Source organism: Dipodomys spectabilis, unplaced genomic scaffold (genome assembly GCF_019054845.1).
Source record: "Dipodomys spectabilis isolate Male_0828 unplaced genomic scaffold, ASM1905484v1 ptg000436l, whole genome shotgun sequence".
Taxonomy (NCBI): Eukaryota; Metazoa; Chordata; class Mammalia; order Rodentia; family Heteromyidae; genus Dipodomys; species Dipodomys spectabilis.
Window position 1 is genome coordinate 3,290,982 of NW_024871113.1, and position 14,473 is coordinate 3,305,454.

At 39.7% G+C, this 14,473-nt stretch overlaps 1 protein-coding gene across 6 annotated transcripts in view; it reads left to right on the plus strand.

Annotated features, from left to right (window-relative positions):
* Nucleotides 1-14,473, plus strand: part of Ptpn13 (protein tyrosine phosphatase non-receptor type 13) — a 199,445-nt gene that overhangs the window by 94,467 nt on the left and 90,505 nt on the right. For all 6 annotated transcript variants that reach the window (XM_042668362.1, XM_042668363.1, XM_042668364.1 and 3 more), the window contains one exon: nucleotides 12,714-12,933. In XM_042668362.1, the coding sequence (XP_042524296.1) occupies nucleotides 12,714-12,933 (220 nt within the window). The remainder of the gene's footprint in view (nucleotides 1-12,713; nucleotides 12,934-14,473) is intronic.

Below are 14,473 nucleotides of genomic sequence, written 5' to 3' on the forward strand. Positions count from 1 at the left end.
AATAGCTAAGGGACAGTGAGTTCAAGCCCCAGTACCAGAACAAAAATATAAACAAAAATAAAAAATAGTTGTGGCAGTACTGAGGTTTGAACTTTGAGCCATGAATTTAGGAGGTATTCTACCACTGTGCTACACCTTCAGTTCTATTTTCTACATACAGAAAAATACACATTAACTAAAAGATTGTCTAAATTACTCATGCAAGTACAAAATTTCCTGAATGTAGGCAATGATACCCTGGTGATATCCTTAACACGCTAGCATACAATCAGGAGCTTCTGTTTTGTTGTTTAGGTCACATATTTGTGAGATCTATAAACAGTACTGTATTCATACATGTTGCATGTTTCTTTATTTTAAAAAAAAAATTCTATTCCCTCTAGCTAGAATGAAATGGCAGAACAAATCCAGACAGTGTTATTAATTTCTGTAAGAGATTAGAGAGTATTAACAGGAAATTGTGAGTCAGATTCAGCAGAATATGTAATTTGTTACCAAAAAGAATATTCAAAACTATTTCCAAGGCTGGGAAGGTGGCTTAGTGGTAGAGTTTGTCCAGAATACATGAAGCCCTGGGTTCGATTCCTCAGTACCACAGACACAGAAAAAGCTGGAAGTGGAGCTGTGGCTCAAGAGGTAGAGTTCTAGCCTTAGTAAAAGAAGCTCAGGGACAGTGTCCAGGCCCAGAACTGGCAATAAATAAATAAACAAACAAACAAATTCCAAGAGCATCTCTAAGCTTTATACCCAGCTTTTCCTACTGTTTCTGATCCTATCTGCTTGCTGAGGTGACCATTTTTTTTTATAACTCCAAATAACCCAGTAATTCATTTTTCAGTAATGCAGACTTTCTGGATTCATTGGCTTATTTGGGGGGGTTTTCCTCTCAAAAATTTCAGTCCTAAAGAAACTTTAATCAGAAACTGTGTTAGAAGAGACTTTTTTTGCTACCTGTGAGTAATTCTGATTGAAAATAATATGAACAGAAAGGCTAAGACATTTGATGAAAATATCACATGTGAATTAAAATGTATGAAATGAAGTTTTTTTGTTTGTTTGTCTTGTCTTGTCAGTCATGGGGCCTGAACTCTGGGCTTGGGCACTGTCCCTCAGCTCTTCAATTCAAGGCTAGCACTCTACCACTTGAACCCTAGCACCACTTCCAGTTTTCTGAGTGGTTTATTGGAGATAAGAGTCTTTCCTGCCTGGGCTGGCTTTGAACCGATGTCCTCAGATCTCAGCCTCCTGAGTAGCTAGGATTACAGGCATGAACCACTGGCACCCGGCTGATGAAGACCTTATAATAATAAGATCCTTTATCTCCAAGTGAGGATATGCCACTGATTGAATAATATATTTAGTTATCAGAAGACAAGGGAAACCAATGCAACAGTGATATACACAAGAGAATATGTTGGAATTATCTCTAAACTTGGGGAGTACGGGGAAAAGTAGGAGAAAAATGAGGGAAGGGATAACAGGTTTGACCAGAAATGTACTTATTACTTTACTTATGTAACTGTAACCCCTCTGTATATCATCTTAACAATAAAAAAAGAAAAAAAATACATTCAGTTACTCATTCCTAGAAAATTATTGAGCACCCACTACCACTTTTATGATATGACGGACTTATGATACTAGAGACAGTATTGTGACTAACACATAAAAACTTAAAGTGATTTGCAAGAAATGAGAGATAGATAATAAACCATAAAAAATGAATAATGAATGCACTGTTGTATAGTAGTAGTGCTTTGAAGAAAAATTAAGTAGGCTAATAAGATAGCAAATCCTACTTTAGTTAATCATCAGCAAAAGTTTCTCAAGAGGTGAATGAAAAGAAAACCGATTGAAGTAAGGGAGATTTGGGAAGGAAAACTTGGATGTAAAAAGTAGAACACTTACCTTGCTTTGTCTTTCCATTAGCAAATCAAATGGAAAGTTATCAGTTGAGAATGGAAGGAGAGAACTTCAAAGAGAAAAGGGGTAAGAAGATCTTTAATAGAGTTAGAGCTAGAAACATGGCTCAGCAATAGAGTGTTTATTTAGCAAGCATGAGGCCCTGAGTTCAAATCCCAGTACTTCAAAGAAAGGGAAAAGAGAAAAGAAAGAAGAAAGGGGTCACCAGGCCGTTACTGTGGGCCCAGTGAGATTAGGCTGGCTGGTTCTGCAATTTTGTGATCCCTGAAGTTGTGTGTAAAAGATCGGTTTATTAAAACAAGGAACATGGACCATTGGAAGGGAAATAGCCAGAAGGAAAATGGTAGTAATTGAAGCTACTAATGGAGTTAATGGAGTACCTGCTTTCTTCAGAACAAAGCAGAGGAAGCTAGAAAAAGTAAGATTATGCAGAAAATGAGAGGAGTAGGATAGCTTAGAGGTGACACTGGTGTTGTTAATTGCTAACATGACTTTGGGAGGAGCTTGCAGGCTAAAAGTGTTGGGAGATGCCTCAATCTATGTAACACCATACAATGATGACATTGAATTTTTTTAAAAAAAAATTTAATAAGATTTTTTATTGTGAAAATACTGCATAGAAGGGTTGCAATTACATGAGCAAGCTAATAAGTACATTTCTTATCAAGCATTGTTGCCTCCTCCTTTGTTTTTCCCCTACCATCCCTGCCCTCGCATCTCCATGACTACAGCCCCTCTCCGCAAAGATGTAAAGTTCTTTTTTCAACATAGCATTTTTTGCAATGGGTCAGACTGTATCCCTTTTTAAACAATTAGTTTTTTTCCCTTCCCCTCCCCAAATTATACCAACATCAAATACAGTGAAAACAGGGGTTATACCGTGGGGTAGGGACATACAAAGCAACAAAACAATCACCTTATAAATATGTTAGAAACAATCAAGAAAGAAAAAACCACTTATGTCCTTACCTTGGGGTTCATTTTGCCTAACATCATCTTTTTTTTTTTTTTTTTTTTGGTCAGTCGTGGGGCTTGAACTCTGGGCCTGAGCGCTGTCCCTCAGCTCTTCAGCTCAAGGCTAGCGCTCTACCACTTGAGCCACTGTGCCACTTCTGGTTTTCTGGTGGTTTATTGGCGATAAGAGTTTCACGGATTTTCCTGCTTGGGCTGGCTTTGAACCACAATCCTCAGATCTCAGCCTCCTATGTAGCTAGGATTACAAGCGTCAGCCCAGCTTACATCATCTTATCTGACCTTTTCTGTTTGTCTCATACATATACTAGTTATTCCAAATAAGGAAAACCATGAGACCTACATTTCTTTGGGCCTGGCTTACTTACTTAATATAATTTTATCTAAGTCTTTCTATTTCCTAACAAATGGGGCAATGTTATTCTTTCTGATGGAGGCATAGCATTCCATTGTCTATATGTATACACCACATTTTCTTTCTTTTTTTTTTTTTTTAATTTAATTTTATTTTATTTGTGAACATACTGTACAGAGGAGTTACAGTTACATGGGCAGGATAATGCGTACATTTCTTACCAAGCATTGCAGCCTCCTCCTTTGTTTATCCTTCACATCCCTTCCCAGCCTCCCCCCTCCCCCCCTAATCCCAATCCTTCTCCTTCCCCCCCCCCCCCCCCCCCCCCCCCCGCACCAACGTTGTAAAGCTCGTTTTGGACATGACAACTTGTACTTCTCATTGTTGCAACAGGTCCACCTGTATCCTTAAACAACTGGTTTTTCCCCATCTCCTCCACAAGTTATACTGACATCAAATATAGAGAAAGCAGGGGTTATACTGTGGAGGAGGGACATACAAAGCAACAAAGAGATAATCTTATAAATGTGTTAGAAACACATGCATGAAAGAAAAAAAACATTAAAATACACATCTAAGGGTTCATTTTCCTGACATCACATTATCTGACCTTTTCCGCTTGATTCATACATATACTAGATATTACAAATAAGGAAAACCATGGGACCTATGTTTCTTTGGGCCTGGCTTACTTCACTTAATATAATTTTTTCCAAGTTTTTCCATTTCCTAACAAATGGGGCAATGTCATTCTTTCTGATGGAGGCATAGAATTCCATTGTGTATATATACCACATTTTCTTGATCCATTCATCTACTGAGGGGCATCTGGGTTGGTTCCATATCTTAGCTATGGTAAATAATGCTGCAATAAACATAGTTGTGCTGGTAGCTTTAGTGTGGTCTTGTTTGTAAACATTAGGGTAAATGCCCAAAAGTGGGATTGCTGGGTCATAGGGGAGCTCTATGTGAAGTCTTTTGAGGAACCTCCATACTGCTTTCCAAAGTGGTTGAACAAGTTTACATTCCCACCAACAATGAAGTAAGGTTCCTTTCTGTCCACATCCCCTCCAGCATCTGTTGTTGTTAGAGTTCTTGATTTTTGCCGTTCTAACTGGAGTGAGGTGATATCTCAATGTTGTTTTGATTTGCATTTCTTTTATGGCTAGGGATGTTGAACATTTCTTCATGTGTCTATTGGCCATCCTTCTTTCTTCTTCAGAGAAGCTTCTCTTTAAGTCTTTCGCCCACTTACTTATTGGGCAGTTGTTTCTTTGAGGATTTGTTGTTGGGTGGTTTAATTTTTTGAGTTCCAAGTATATTTTAGATATGAGACCCTTGTCCGTTGTATGACTAGTAAAGATCTTCTCCCAGTCCGTGGGCTTTCTCTTGATCTTGCTAGCTATGTCATTTGCCCTGCAGAAGCTCTGCAACCTTATACAATCCCATTTGTCCAACCTTTCTTTGATTTGTTGTGTTTCCGGGTCTCTATTCAGAAAATTTCGGCCTGAGCCAAGGAGACCCAGGGTTTCTCCTATTCCATCCTGTAATGTTTTCAGAGTGTCTGCTTTGAGTTCAAGGTCTTTGATCCATTTGGAGTTGATTCTGGTGCAGGGTGATATATAAGGATCTAGGTTTAGTTTTCTACATGTAGTTAACCAGTTTTGCCAGCACCATTTACTGAAGAGGCTGTCTGTCTTCCATTCTATTGTTTTAGCTCCCTTATCGAAGATTAGATGGCTATAGGTCTGTAGGTTCATTTCTGGGTTTTCAATTCTATTCCATTGGTCCTGAGGTCTGTTCTTATGCCAATACCAAGCTGTTTTGATTACTATGGCTTTATAGTAGAGTTTGAAATTTGGTATTGATATTCCTCCAGCAGTGTTCTTTCCGTTGAGGAGCGTTTTTGCTATTCGGGGTCTTTTATTGTTCCATATGAATTTTTGGATTGCCTCTTCTATTTCCTTGAAGAATGAGGGTGGAATTTTGATAGGTATTGCGTTGAATTTGTAGATAGCCTTGGGAAGTATTGCCATTTTCACGATGTTAATCTTTCCAATCCAGGAGCATGGGAGGTTTTGCCATTTTTTAAGTTCTGTGTTGATTTCCTTTTTCAAGATTTTAAAGTTTTCATCATAGAGGTCCTTCACTTCTTTAGTTAAGTTAATTCCTAGGTATTTTATTTTTTGTGGGGCTATTACAAATGGAGTTGCTTTCCTAATTTCAGCCACACTTTTCTCATTGTTGGCATACAGAAAAGCCATTGATTATTGGGGGTTAATTTTATAACCTGCTACTTTGCCAAAGTTTTGAATCAGCTTGAGTAATTTGGGAGTGGAGTCTATGGGATTCTTTAAATACAAGATCATGTCATCTGCAAAGAGGGAGAGTTTTATTTCTTCTTTCCCTATTTGGATCCCCTTTATGTCTGCATCTTGTCTTATTGCTGTAGCTAGGCATTCTAATACTAGATTGAAGAGAAGTAGAGAGAGTGGGCATCCTTGTCTTGTTCCTGAGTTAAGAGGAAATGGCTTTAGTTTTTCACCATTGAGTATAATTATAATGCTGGCTGTAGGTTTGTCATATACAGCCTTTATTGTATTGAGGAATGTTCCATGGATTCCTAATTTTTCCAAAACCTTCATCATAAAGGGGTGTTGGATCTTGTCGAATGCTTTTTCTGCGTCTATTGAGATAACCATGTGGTTCTTATTCTTGCTCCTGTTGATGTGATGAATAATATTAATTGATTTGCATATATTGAACCAGCTTTGCATCCCTGAAATGAATCCTGTTTGATCGTGGTGTATGATTTTTTGGATGAATTGTTGAAGTCGATTGGCCAAAATTTTGTTGAGAAGTTTTGCATCAATGTTCATCAAAGAAATGGGTCTATAGTTCTCTTTCTTTGATGAGTCCCTGCCTCGTTTTGGGATGAGGGTTATGATGGCTTCATAGAATGTGTTCAGTAGTGAGCTTTCTCTTTCAATTTCATTGAAGAGTTGGAGGAGTATTGGTGTGAGCTCTGCTTTGAAGGCCTTGTAAAATTCCGCTGTAAAACCATCTGGTCCTGGACTTTTCTTAGCTGGGAGGTCTCTTATTGCTGTTTCTATTTCAATGCTTGATATGGGCCTGTTAAGCTGGTTTAACTCATCTTGGTTTAGTTTTGGCATGTCAATATTTGCTAGGAAAAGGTCCATTTCTGTCAAGTTCTCAAACTTATTAGCATAAAGTTTTGAGAAGTATTCCCTTATAATGTTCTGAATCTTGGTTGTTTCCGTGGTGATGTTTCCATTCTCATCTCTGAGTTTATTAATTTGGGTGTGTTCTCTTCTTTTTCTGATAAGATTTGCTAAGGGTCTGTCAATTTTGTTAAGTTTTTCGAAGAACCAACTCTTTGTTTTGTTGATTCTTTCTATAGTTTTTTTGGATTCTAATTCATTTAATTCTGATTTAATTTTGATTATTTCTTTCCGTCTACTGGATTGGGGTTTATCTTGCTGCTCTTTTTCAAGGAGGTTTAGATGTGTCATTAAATTGCTAGTTTCAGATCTCTCCAATTTGTTGATGTAGGAGCTCAGAGCTATAAACTTGCCTCTGAGTACTCCCTTTGCTGTGTCCCAGAGGAGCTGGTAATTTGTGTGTTCATTTTTGTTGAATAGCATGAACGTTTGAATTTCCTTTCTAATCTCTTCCATGACCCACTCTTGATTCAGCAGTGTGTTGTTCAGCCTCCATGTGATACAGGACTTTCTTTGGTGGCTTTTGGTGTTGAGTTCTAATTTTATTCCCTTGTGGTCAGAGAGAATGCAAGGTATAACTTCAATGTTTCTGAATTTAGACAAGTTTGCTTTGTGGCCTAAAATGTGGTCTATTTTAGAAAACGTTCCATGTGCTGCTGAGAAAAACGTGTATTCTGATGCTGCTGGGTGAAATGTTCGGTAGATGTCTGTTAAGTCTACTTGATCTATGCAGCTGTTTAGATCTGCGGTTTCTCTGTTGAGTTTTTGCCGAGTTGATCTATCTAGTGGGGAGAGTGGTGTGTTAAAATCCCCAACAATTAATGTCTTTGGATCTATATGGGATTTGAGGGAAAGTAGTGTTTCTTTGATAAATTTGGGTGCTCCATTGTTTGGCGAATAGATATTTAGAATTGTAATATCCTCCTGAAGGAGAGATCCTTTAATTAGTATGTAGCGACCTTCTTTATCTCTTCTCACGAATTTTAATTTGAAGTCTATTTTATCTGATATTAAGATTGCAACTCCCGCCTGTTTATGGGGGCCGTTTGCTTGGTAGATTTTGTTCCAACCTTTAGCATTGAAAATGTGTTTGTTTTTACGGGCAAGATGTGACTCCTGAAGGCAGCAGATAGAAGGGTCTTGTTTTTTAATCCAACTAGACAGTCTATGTCGCTTAATTGGAGAGTTCAGTCCATTAACGTTAAGAGATAGGACTGAGAGGTATTTGGGAGTTCCTGCCATGTTATCCACCTTCTTGGGGGCTGCGAAAACTGGGTTCTTCCTATGGTTCTTGGATTCTCAGTTTGGGTGCAGTTTCTTGGCCTTTGTTGCGGTCTTGTTGGTTTTCTATGTGTAGGACATCTTTAAGAATCTTTTGTAGGGCTGGTTTGGTGGAGATGTATTGTTTCAATTTTTCTTTGCTATGGAAGGTTTTTATTTGGCCTTCAGTTATGAAGGAGAGTTTAGCTGGGTACAGTATTCTTGGTTGATAGTTGTTTGTTTTTAGGGCATGGCATACATCATTCCAGGCTCTTCTTGCTTTGATTGTCTCTGCTGAGAAATCTGAGGTGATTCTAATTGGTTTCCCTTTATAGGTGATTACCCTTTTCTCCTTGACAGCTTTAAGGATCTTTTCCTTGTTCTGAGTTGATCCTGTGTGGATTATAATGTGATGGTGGGATGTCCTATTCTGGTCTGGTCTATTTGGGGTTCTAAAGGCTTCTTTTATCTGGACAGGCCTATCTTTTTGCATGTTTGGGAAGTTCTCTGCTAGGATCCTGTTAAACAAATTTCCTAGACCATTAACTTCTGTTTCTAGGTGCTCCTCTACACCCATTATCCTTAGATTAGGCCTTCTGATGGTGTCTTCCAGGTGTTGGATAGGTCTATCATACTTCTTGGACTTGTCTTGGATGGTTGTATGTTCTTTCTCTATAATATCTAGGCTGTCTTCAATCCCTGAGATTCGATCTTCTGCATGGTCTAACCTGCTGTCAAGACTCTCTACTTTGTTTTTTATCTCTTTTCCTTCTAATTGGTTAGCTTTGATGGCTTCAAGTTCTTTGTTGAAGCTCTGTTTTAGGTCTTGTATGAATTTCTTTACTTCCTTAATTTGGTGTTCAGCGTTTGTTCTCAAATCACTTAGTTGATTGGTTATGGTTTCTTTGGACTCCCATTCCTTCTGTTGGGTTCCATTCAGCATTCCCTTTGTGGTCTCCCTGACTTCCTTCAGCTCTTTGTTAATGGATTCCATGAATGCCTTTAGTGATCTTTGTGTGTTCTCTACCTGGTCTCTCAATTCCTGAATTACTCTTTGATTAGCTTCCTCCCGTTTGTGGGATTCCTGCAGTTCTCTTTCCTCCCGTTCTTGGGATTCCTGCAGTTCTCTTTGAGTGTTCTCAGCCTGCTCACGCCATTCCTCCCTTTCTCTTTGAGTATTCTCAAGTTGTTCACTCAAATCCTGTATCAGTTTTTGAGTAGCTTCCTCACGCTTATGATATTCCTGTATAAACTTCTGGGATGCCTCCTCTCTCTCCCTATCGCGCTCATACAGAGTCCTTTGTAAGTTGTCAAACTTCTCATTTATCATGTTTGCCAGCAGTGTTTGTAGAGCTATTTGGGAACTCTCCTCTGGATTGTTCATTATCTGATCTGACCCCTGATTATCAAGATTGGGAATTGAGATACCCGGATTTGCCATTTTTCTTGTGTTTTTCCGGCTTACTCTGCCCATTTGAGATGAAAATAGCACCAGTTTTGTGCTAGAACACTATCTTAAGGCAACCATCAACCACCGTTTGCATTTATACAGTCAATAGTCTACAAATACAATCTAGTTCAACAGATACATCTATTCAACATCAAACAACTATATGTTAATGGGCTTCGAACCGCAGAGAAGAATTTGGAAAACCAGAAATTTTTAGGGTTAGGGAGAGATGTGGGTAAAAATTAGGAATAGATTGGTGTAGGGAGGCACAGGGAGAGTTAACTATGTCCTAATCTCAATGCAGGAAATAGGTTGGGTAGGATGCAAGTAGAGAGGGAGAGAAAAAGAAGAAAGGGAAAGGGAAATGAAAAGAGACCAGAAAAAAAATTAGAAACGTAAAAATTAATATAGTTATGGAGATTGAAAGACCATCTATTTAGTGAGGAATGTGAATATAATGAGAAAACAGGAGGGAGATAGAGGAGATGTGAAAAACTTAAAAAATGCTTAAAATATATAGGTATAAAGAGGTAGTACTGCTATTAAGGAATTTAAGTCTCAGAGGTTTTGGATTGAGTAATAAATTTGTGGATTAAGTGTGTACACAATGGGGGATAGGGTCTACTAGTTAACTATGGGTTTATCTGAGGATGTGCAGGACAAGAGTTAAGTCACATACAGAAGAACAAAAGAAAGGAAAAGGTGAAAAGGATAAGAAAGGGAGAAAAAAAAAAAGATCAGAAGTTCAGTAGAGCTAGACAAAAAACAAGTTCTTGTGACCTGTTATATGACTCGTTTTATTCCAAGGCCTGAGTTGGAGCTAGCCGCTCCTCCGAGCTTTGTCGGTATCCAAGATGGAGATCACCGGTGCTGGGGGGGGAGGGGTGGCCTTCCCTCCTCTGCTCCCAGAGAAGGAGTGAGGATGTCGGGCTTCTACTCACGCCGAGTCTTGGATCCTGGGTCGTCTCTGGTCTGCAAACTGCAGGATGAAGATGTCCGCTCCTTGTCGGTTCTTGCTGGTGTTGAGTAGAATCCTCTCACCCGCTGTGTCTGGCTCCTTCGTCCCGGACTCTCTGTGTGAGTGCTCAGGTATGGCCGCGGCTGCAGTCGCCGCCGCGACCCTGCCGCCGCCGCTGCGGCTGCTGGCAGGCGCTCAGATGTGTCTCCTTGTCTTGGCTTCCCCTCTCTTGTCTAACTCTCTGTCCTGTGATGGCACACTTGGTGTGATTCTCTGGCTTAGGACTGTTCACTGGAACTCTAAACCTGCTTTCTATGCGAGAGCTTGTTCAGATTCCAGCTTCTCCTCCGCCATCTTCCCGGAACTCACACCACATTTTCTTGATCCATTCATCTACTGAGGAGCATCTGGGGTTCCATATCTTAGCTATGGTAAATAATGCTGCAGTAAACATAGTTGTGCTGGGAGCTTTAATGTGGTCTTGTTTGTGATAATTTGGGTGAATGCCCAAAAGTGGAATTTTTGGGTCATAGGAGAGCACTATGTGGAGTCTTTTGAGGAACCTCCCTACTGCTTTCCAAAGTGGTTGAACAACTTTACACTCCCACCAACAATGAAGTAGGGTTCCCTTCTGTCCACATCCCCTCCAGCATCTGTTGTTATTAGATTTCTTGATTATAGCCATTTTAACTGGGGTGAGGTGGTATCTCAGTGTTGTTTTGATTTGCATTTCTTTTATGGCTAGAGAGGTTGAGCATTTCTTCATGTGTCTATTGGCCATCCTTTCCTCTTCAGAGAAGTTTCTCTGTAAGACTTTAGCCCACTTATTTATTGGGCAGTTGTTTCTTTAAGGATTTGTTGTGAAGGATTTAATTTTTTGAGTTCCAGGTATATTTTAGATATGAGACCCTTGTTCGTTGTATGGCTATTGAAGATCTTCTCCCAATCTGTGGGCTTTCTATTGATCTGGCTAGCTATGTCCTTTGTCATGCAGAAGCTCCGCAACTTCACACAATCCCATTTGCCCAACCGTTCTTTGATTTGTTGTGTTTCTGGGTCTCTTATTAAGAAAATTTTGGCCTATGCCAAGGAGACCTAGGGTTTCTCCTATTCCGTCCTGTAATGTTTTCAGGGTGTCTGCTTTGATTGCGAGGTCTTTGATCCATTTGGAGTTGATTCTGGTACTGGGTGATATATAAGGATCTAGCTTTAGTTTTCTACAAGTGATTAACCAATTTTGCCAGCACCGTTTTTGGTCTGTCATGGGGCTTGAATTCTGGGTCTGGGGGCTGTCCCTGAGCTCTTCAGCCCAGGTTGAGTGCTTTACCACTTGAGCCACAACACCACTTCTTTTTTTTCTGATGGTTAATTGGAGATAAGAATCTTACGGACTTTCCTGTTCAGGCTGGCATTGAACTGTGATCCTCAGATCTCAGCCTCCTGAGTAGCTAGGATTACAGGCACAAGCCACTGGCACCTGGCTGCATTTAAATCTTTAATTAATAAAGTGATCAGTGGGCTGGGAATGTGGCTTAGTGATAGAGTGCTTGCCTAGCATGCATGAAGCCCTGGGTTCCATTCCTCAATAACATATGATCAGAATAAGCTGAAAGTGCACTGTGGTACATATGAACAGAAAAAGCTGGAAGTGGCACTGTGATTCAAGTGGCAAAGTGCTAGCCTTGAGCATAGAGAGGCTCAAGGACAGCACCCAGGGCCTGAGTTCAGGCCCAGGACTGGCAATAATAATAATAATAATAAAGTGATCTATAGGACAATAGATGTCTAGAACAAAGCAGAGTAGTGGATGTTATGATTTCCTCAAACGTACTTGAGGAGAATGGAAAAGGGTCAACAGTTGAGCAGAAACTGAAATAAGAATGAAGAAGAATCTCTTTCTATCTCCAGGGACTCACTGGTCTAGGCCTATAAGAATAAAACAGCCAGCTGGGCACCAGTGGCTTACACCTATAATCCTAGCTTCTCATGAGGCTGAGGTCTGAGAATCCCAATTTGAAGCCCCACTGTGAAACTTCCCTGCCAATTAACCACCAGAAAACTGGAAGTGGTGTTGTAGCTCAAAGTGGCATAGCACTAACCTTGAGCAAAAAAACTCAAGGACAATGACTAGGCCCTGAGTTCAGGCCCCACAACTGACAAAAGCAACAATAACAACAATAAAGAATAGTCAAGAATAAAATGGCCATTTCTGGAAGAACCACAGGGGAAAGTAGTCTTCAGAACATGCTGAAAATGTTCAGAGAAGAGGTAGAAGATACAGGATAGCATTACAGCAACACATAAAAGTACAAAATGAATGTGGCTATGTTCTAGGATGTTACTACCCACAGAAGATTTCTGACACCAAGCATACATGCTTCATCACATCAGTGATCAATTCTTCAAATCTCCTGGATGCTTGCTAAGGGTCCTGCCATCTAATTCAGCAACAGTAAATGCCGCCAGCATACAGACTGTTCAAATTCTATTTACCTTACTTAACATGGATTTTTCATCCCAATCCTTACCTTTCTCCTCTTTTATATATTACAGACAATATGAAACACCACTTGAGGGCAGCTTAATCAATCAGGAGATCATGCTAAAACGACAAGAAGAAGAGATGATTCAGTTGCAGGCCAGAATGGCTCTTCGACAGTCTCGGTTGAGCCTGTGTCCAGGAGACACAATCAAAGCTTCTATGCTTGATATCACAAGGGATCCATTAAGAGAAATTGCCCTAGAAACAGCCATGACACAGAGAAAACTGAGGGTGAGTCAATTCTCAGATTACTACATCTAAACTTGCTTTCAGAGAAATGGTACCTACCCAGAGTACTTGAGAAATTGCTGTATGTATTCTACAGTTGCCTGTGGATGGAATTGAAATTTTCTTAGTTTCCATTGAGATTAAATCTCTTGTTGATTGATATTAAAAATAAATATTTAGCTTTTTCATTATTTTACCTTTTGTTAATTATATCTTTTATTTTATTTTTTTGTGCTTAGGCTTAGGGCCTGAGTGTTGTCCCTGAGCTTTCTTGCTCAAAGCTAGCACTCTACCACGTAAGCCACAGCTCCTCTTCCTACTTATTGGAAGTTCATTAGAGTCACACACTTCCCTTTCTGGGCTGTAAGCCCAGCCATTGGGGAGGCTGAGTCAAGAGAATCATCTAAGAATTCAAGGCAGCTTGAGCACCAATACAAAACCTCATCTAAAAAGAAAAAAATTCATAGTAATTTTAAGCAGGATATAGTGGTGCCTGCCTGTAATCTCAGCTATTTAGGAGGTGAAGACAGAAGTATTGGGAGTTCAAGGCCAAGCCTGCACAAAGGTAACAAGATCCTGTCTCAAGTAAAGTATAATCAAGGGGTAGGGGCATGCCTTAAGTGGTAGAGCCATTGCCTAGCCAGCATGAATCTCTGGGTTCAATCTATCACTGAAGGGAAAAAAGTAAAGAAAAAAATTTAAATTTGTTATTTTTACATAGTTATACAAAAGGGGTGCCATATAACGAAGCAGTTTATGAATACAATGCATGCATCTCGATCATCGTCACTCCCTTCAGCATTCTCACTCCCCTCCCCCCTGCCTTTTTCTTAATTTCGTGGTACATACAGTGAACTCTTGACTGCATTCTCTCCTGCTTCCTCCCTTCATTATTCTACCCCTCTTCCCTTGGCCTCAACTCACCTCTTGCATGTACCCATTTCCTGATGTTGATTTTGTTGAGAGAACAAAGCATGTTTTGTTTCTCTGATTCTGGCTTACTTCACATAATTTTTTCCAGTCTTTCCATTTCCTGGTGTATTATTATTCTTTCTAATAGATGAGTAAAATTCTGTTGTGTATATATACTACATGAAAAAATGTATTTAAAATGCATGCCTGAATCCTAATATTAAGAAATTGGCTGAACATGGGGGATCATACCTTAATCCCAACTATTTAGGAGTTAGTCATCTGAAGACTACCTCAGGCAAAAGTTGGTGAGACCCTATTTCAAACAAGAAACGACATGGTAGTGTGCATCTGTGATCCAGCTTCATGGAAGATGTTACAAGGAGGGAGGCTCACAGCCTGATCCAGTCTAAGCAAAAGGCAAAATCCAGTTAAAAATCCCTGAAGTAAGAAGTATTGTGGGCATGACTGACGTGATAGAATGACTGCCTAACAAGCACAGGCCCTGAGGGATAGGGGGCAAGAATAAAGAAACTTATTATTCCATAAATTGAGAGAAGACGAAGTAGAGTTCAGGGTTAGTTCAGAAACTGAAGAATGTTATCAAGCACATTCCATCTTTCTACCATTC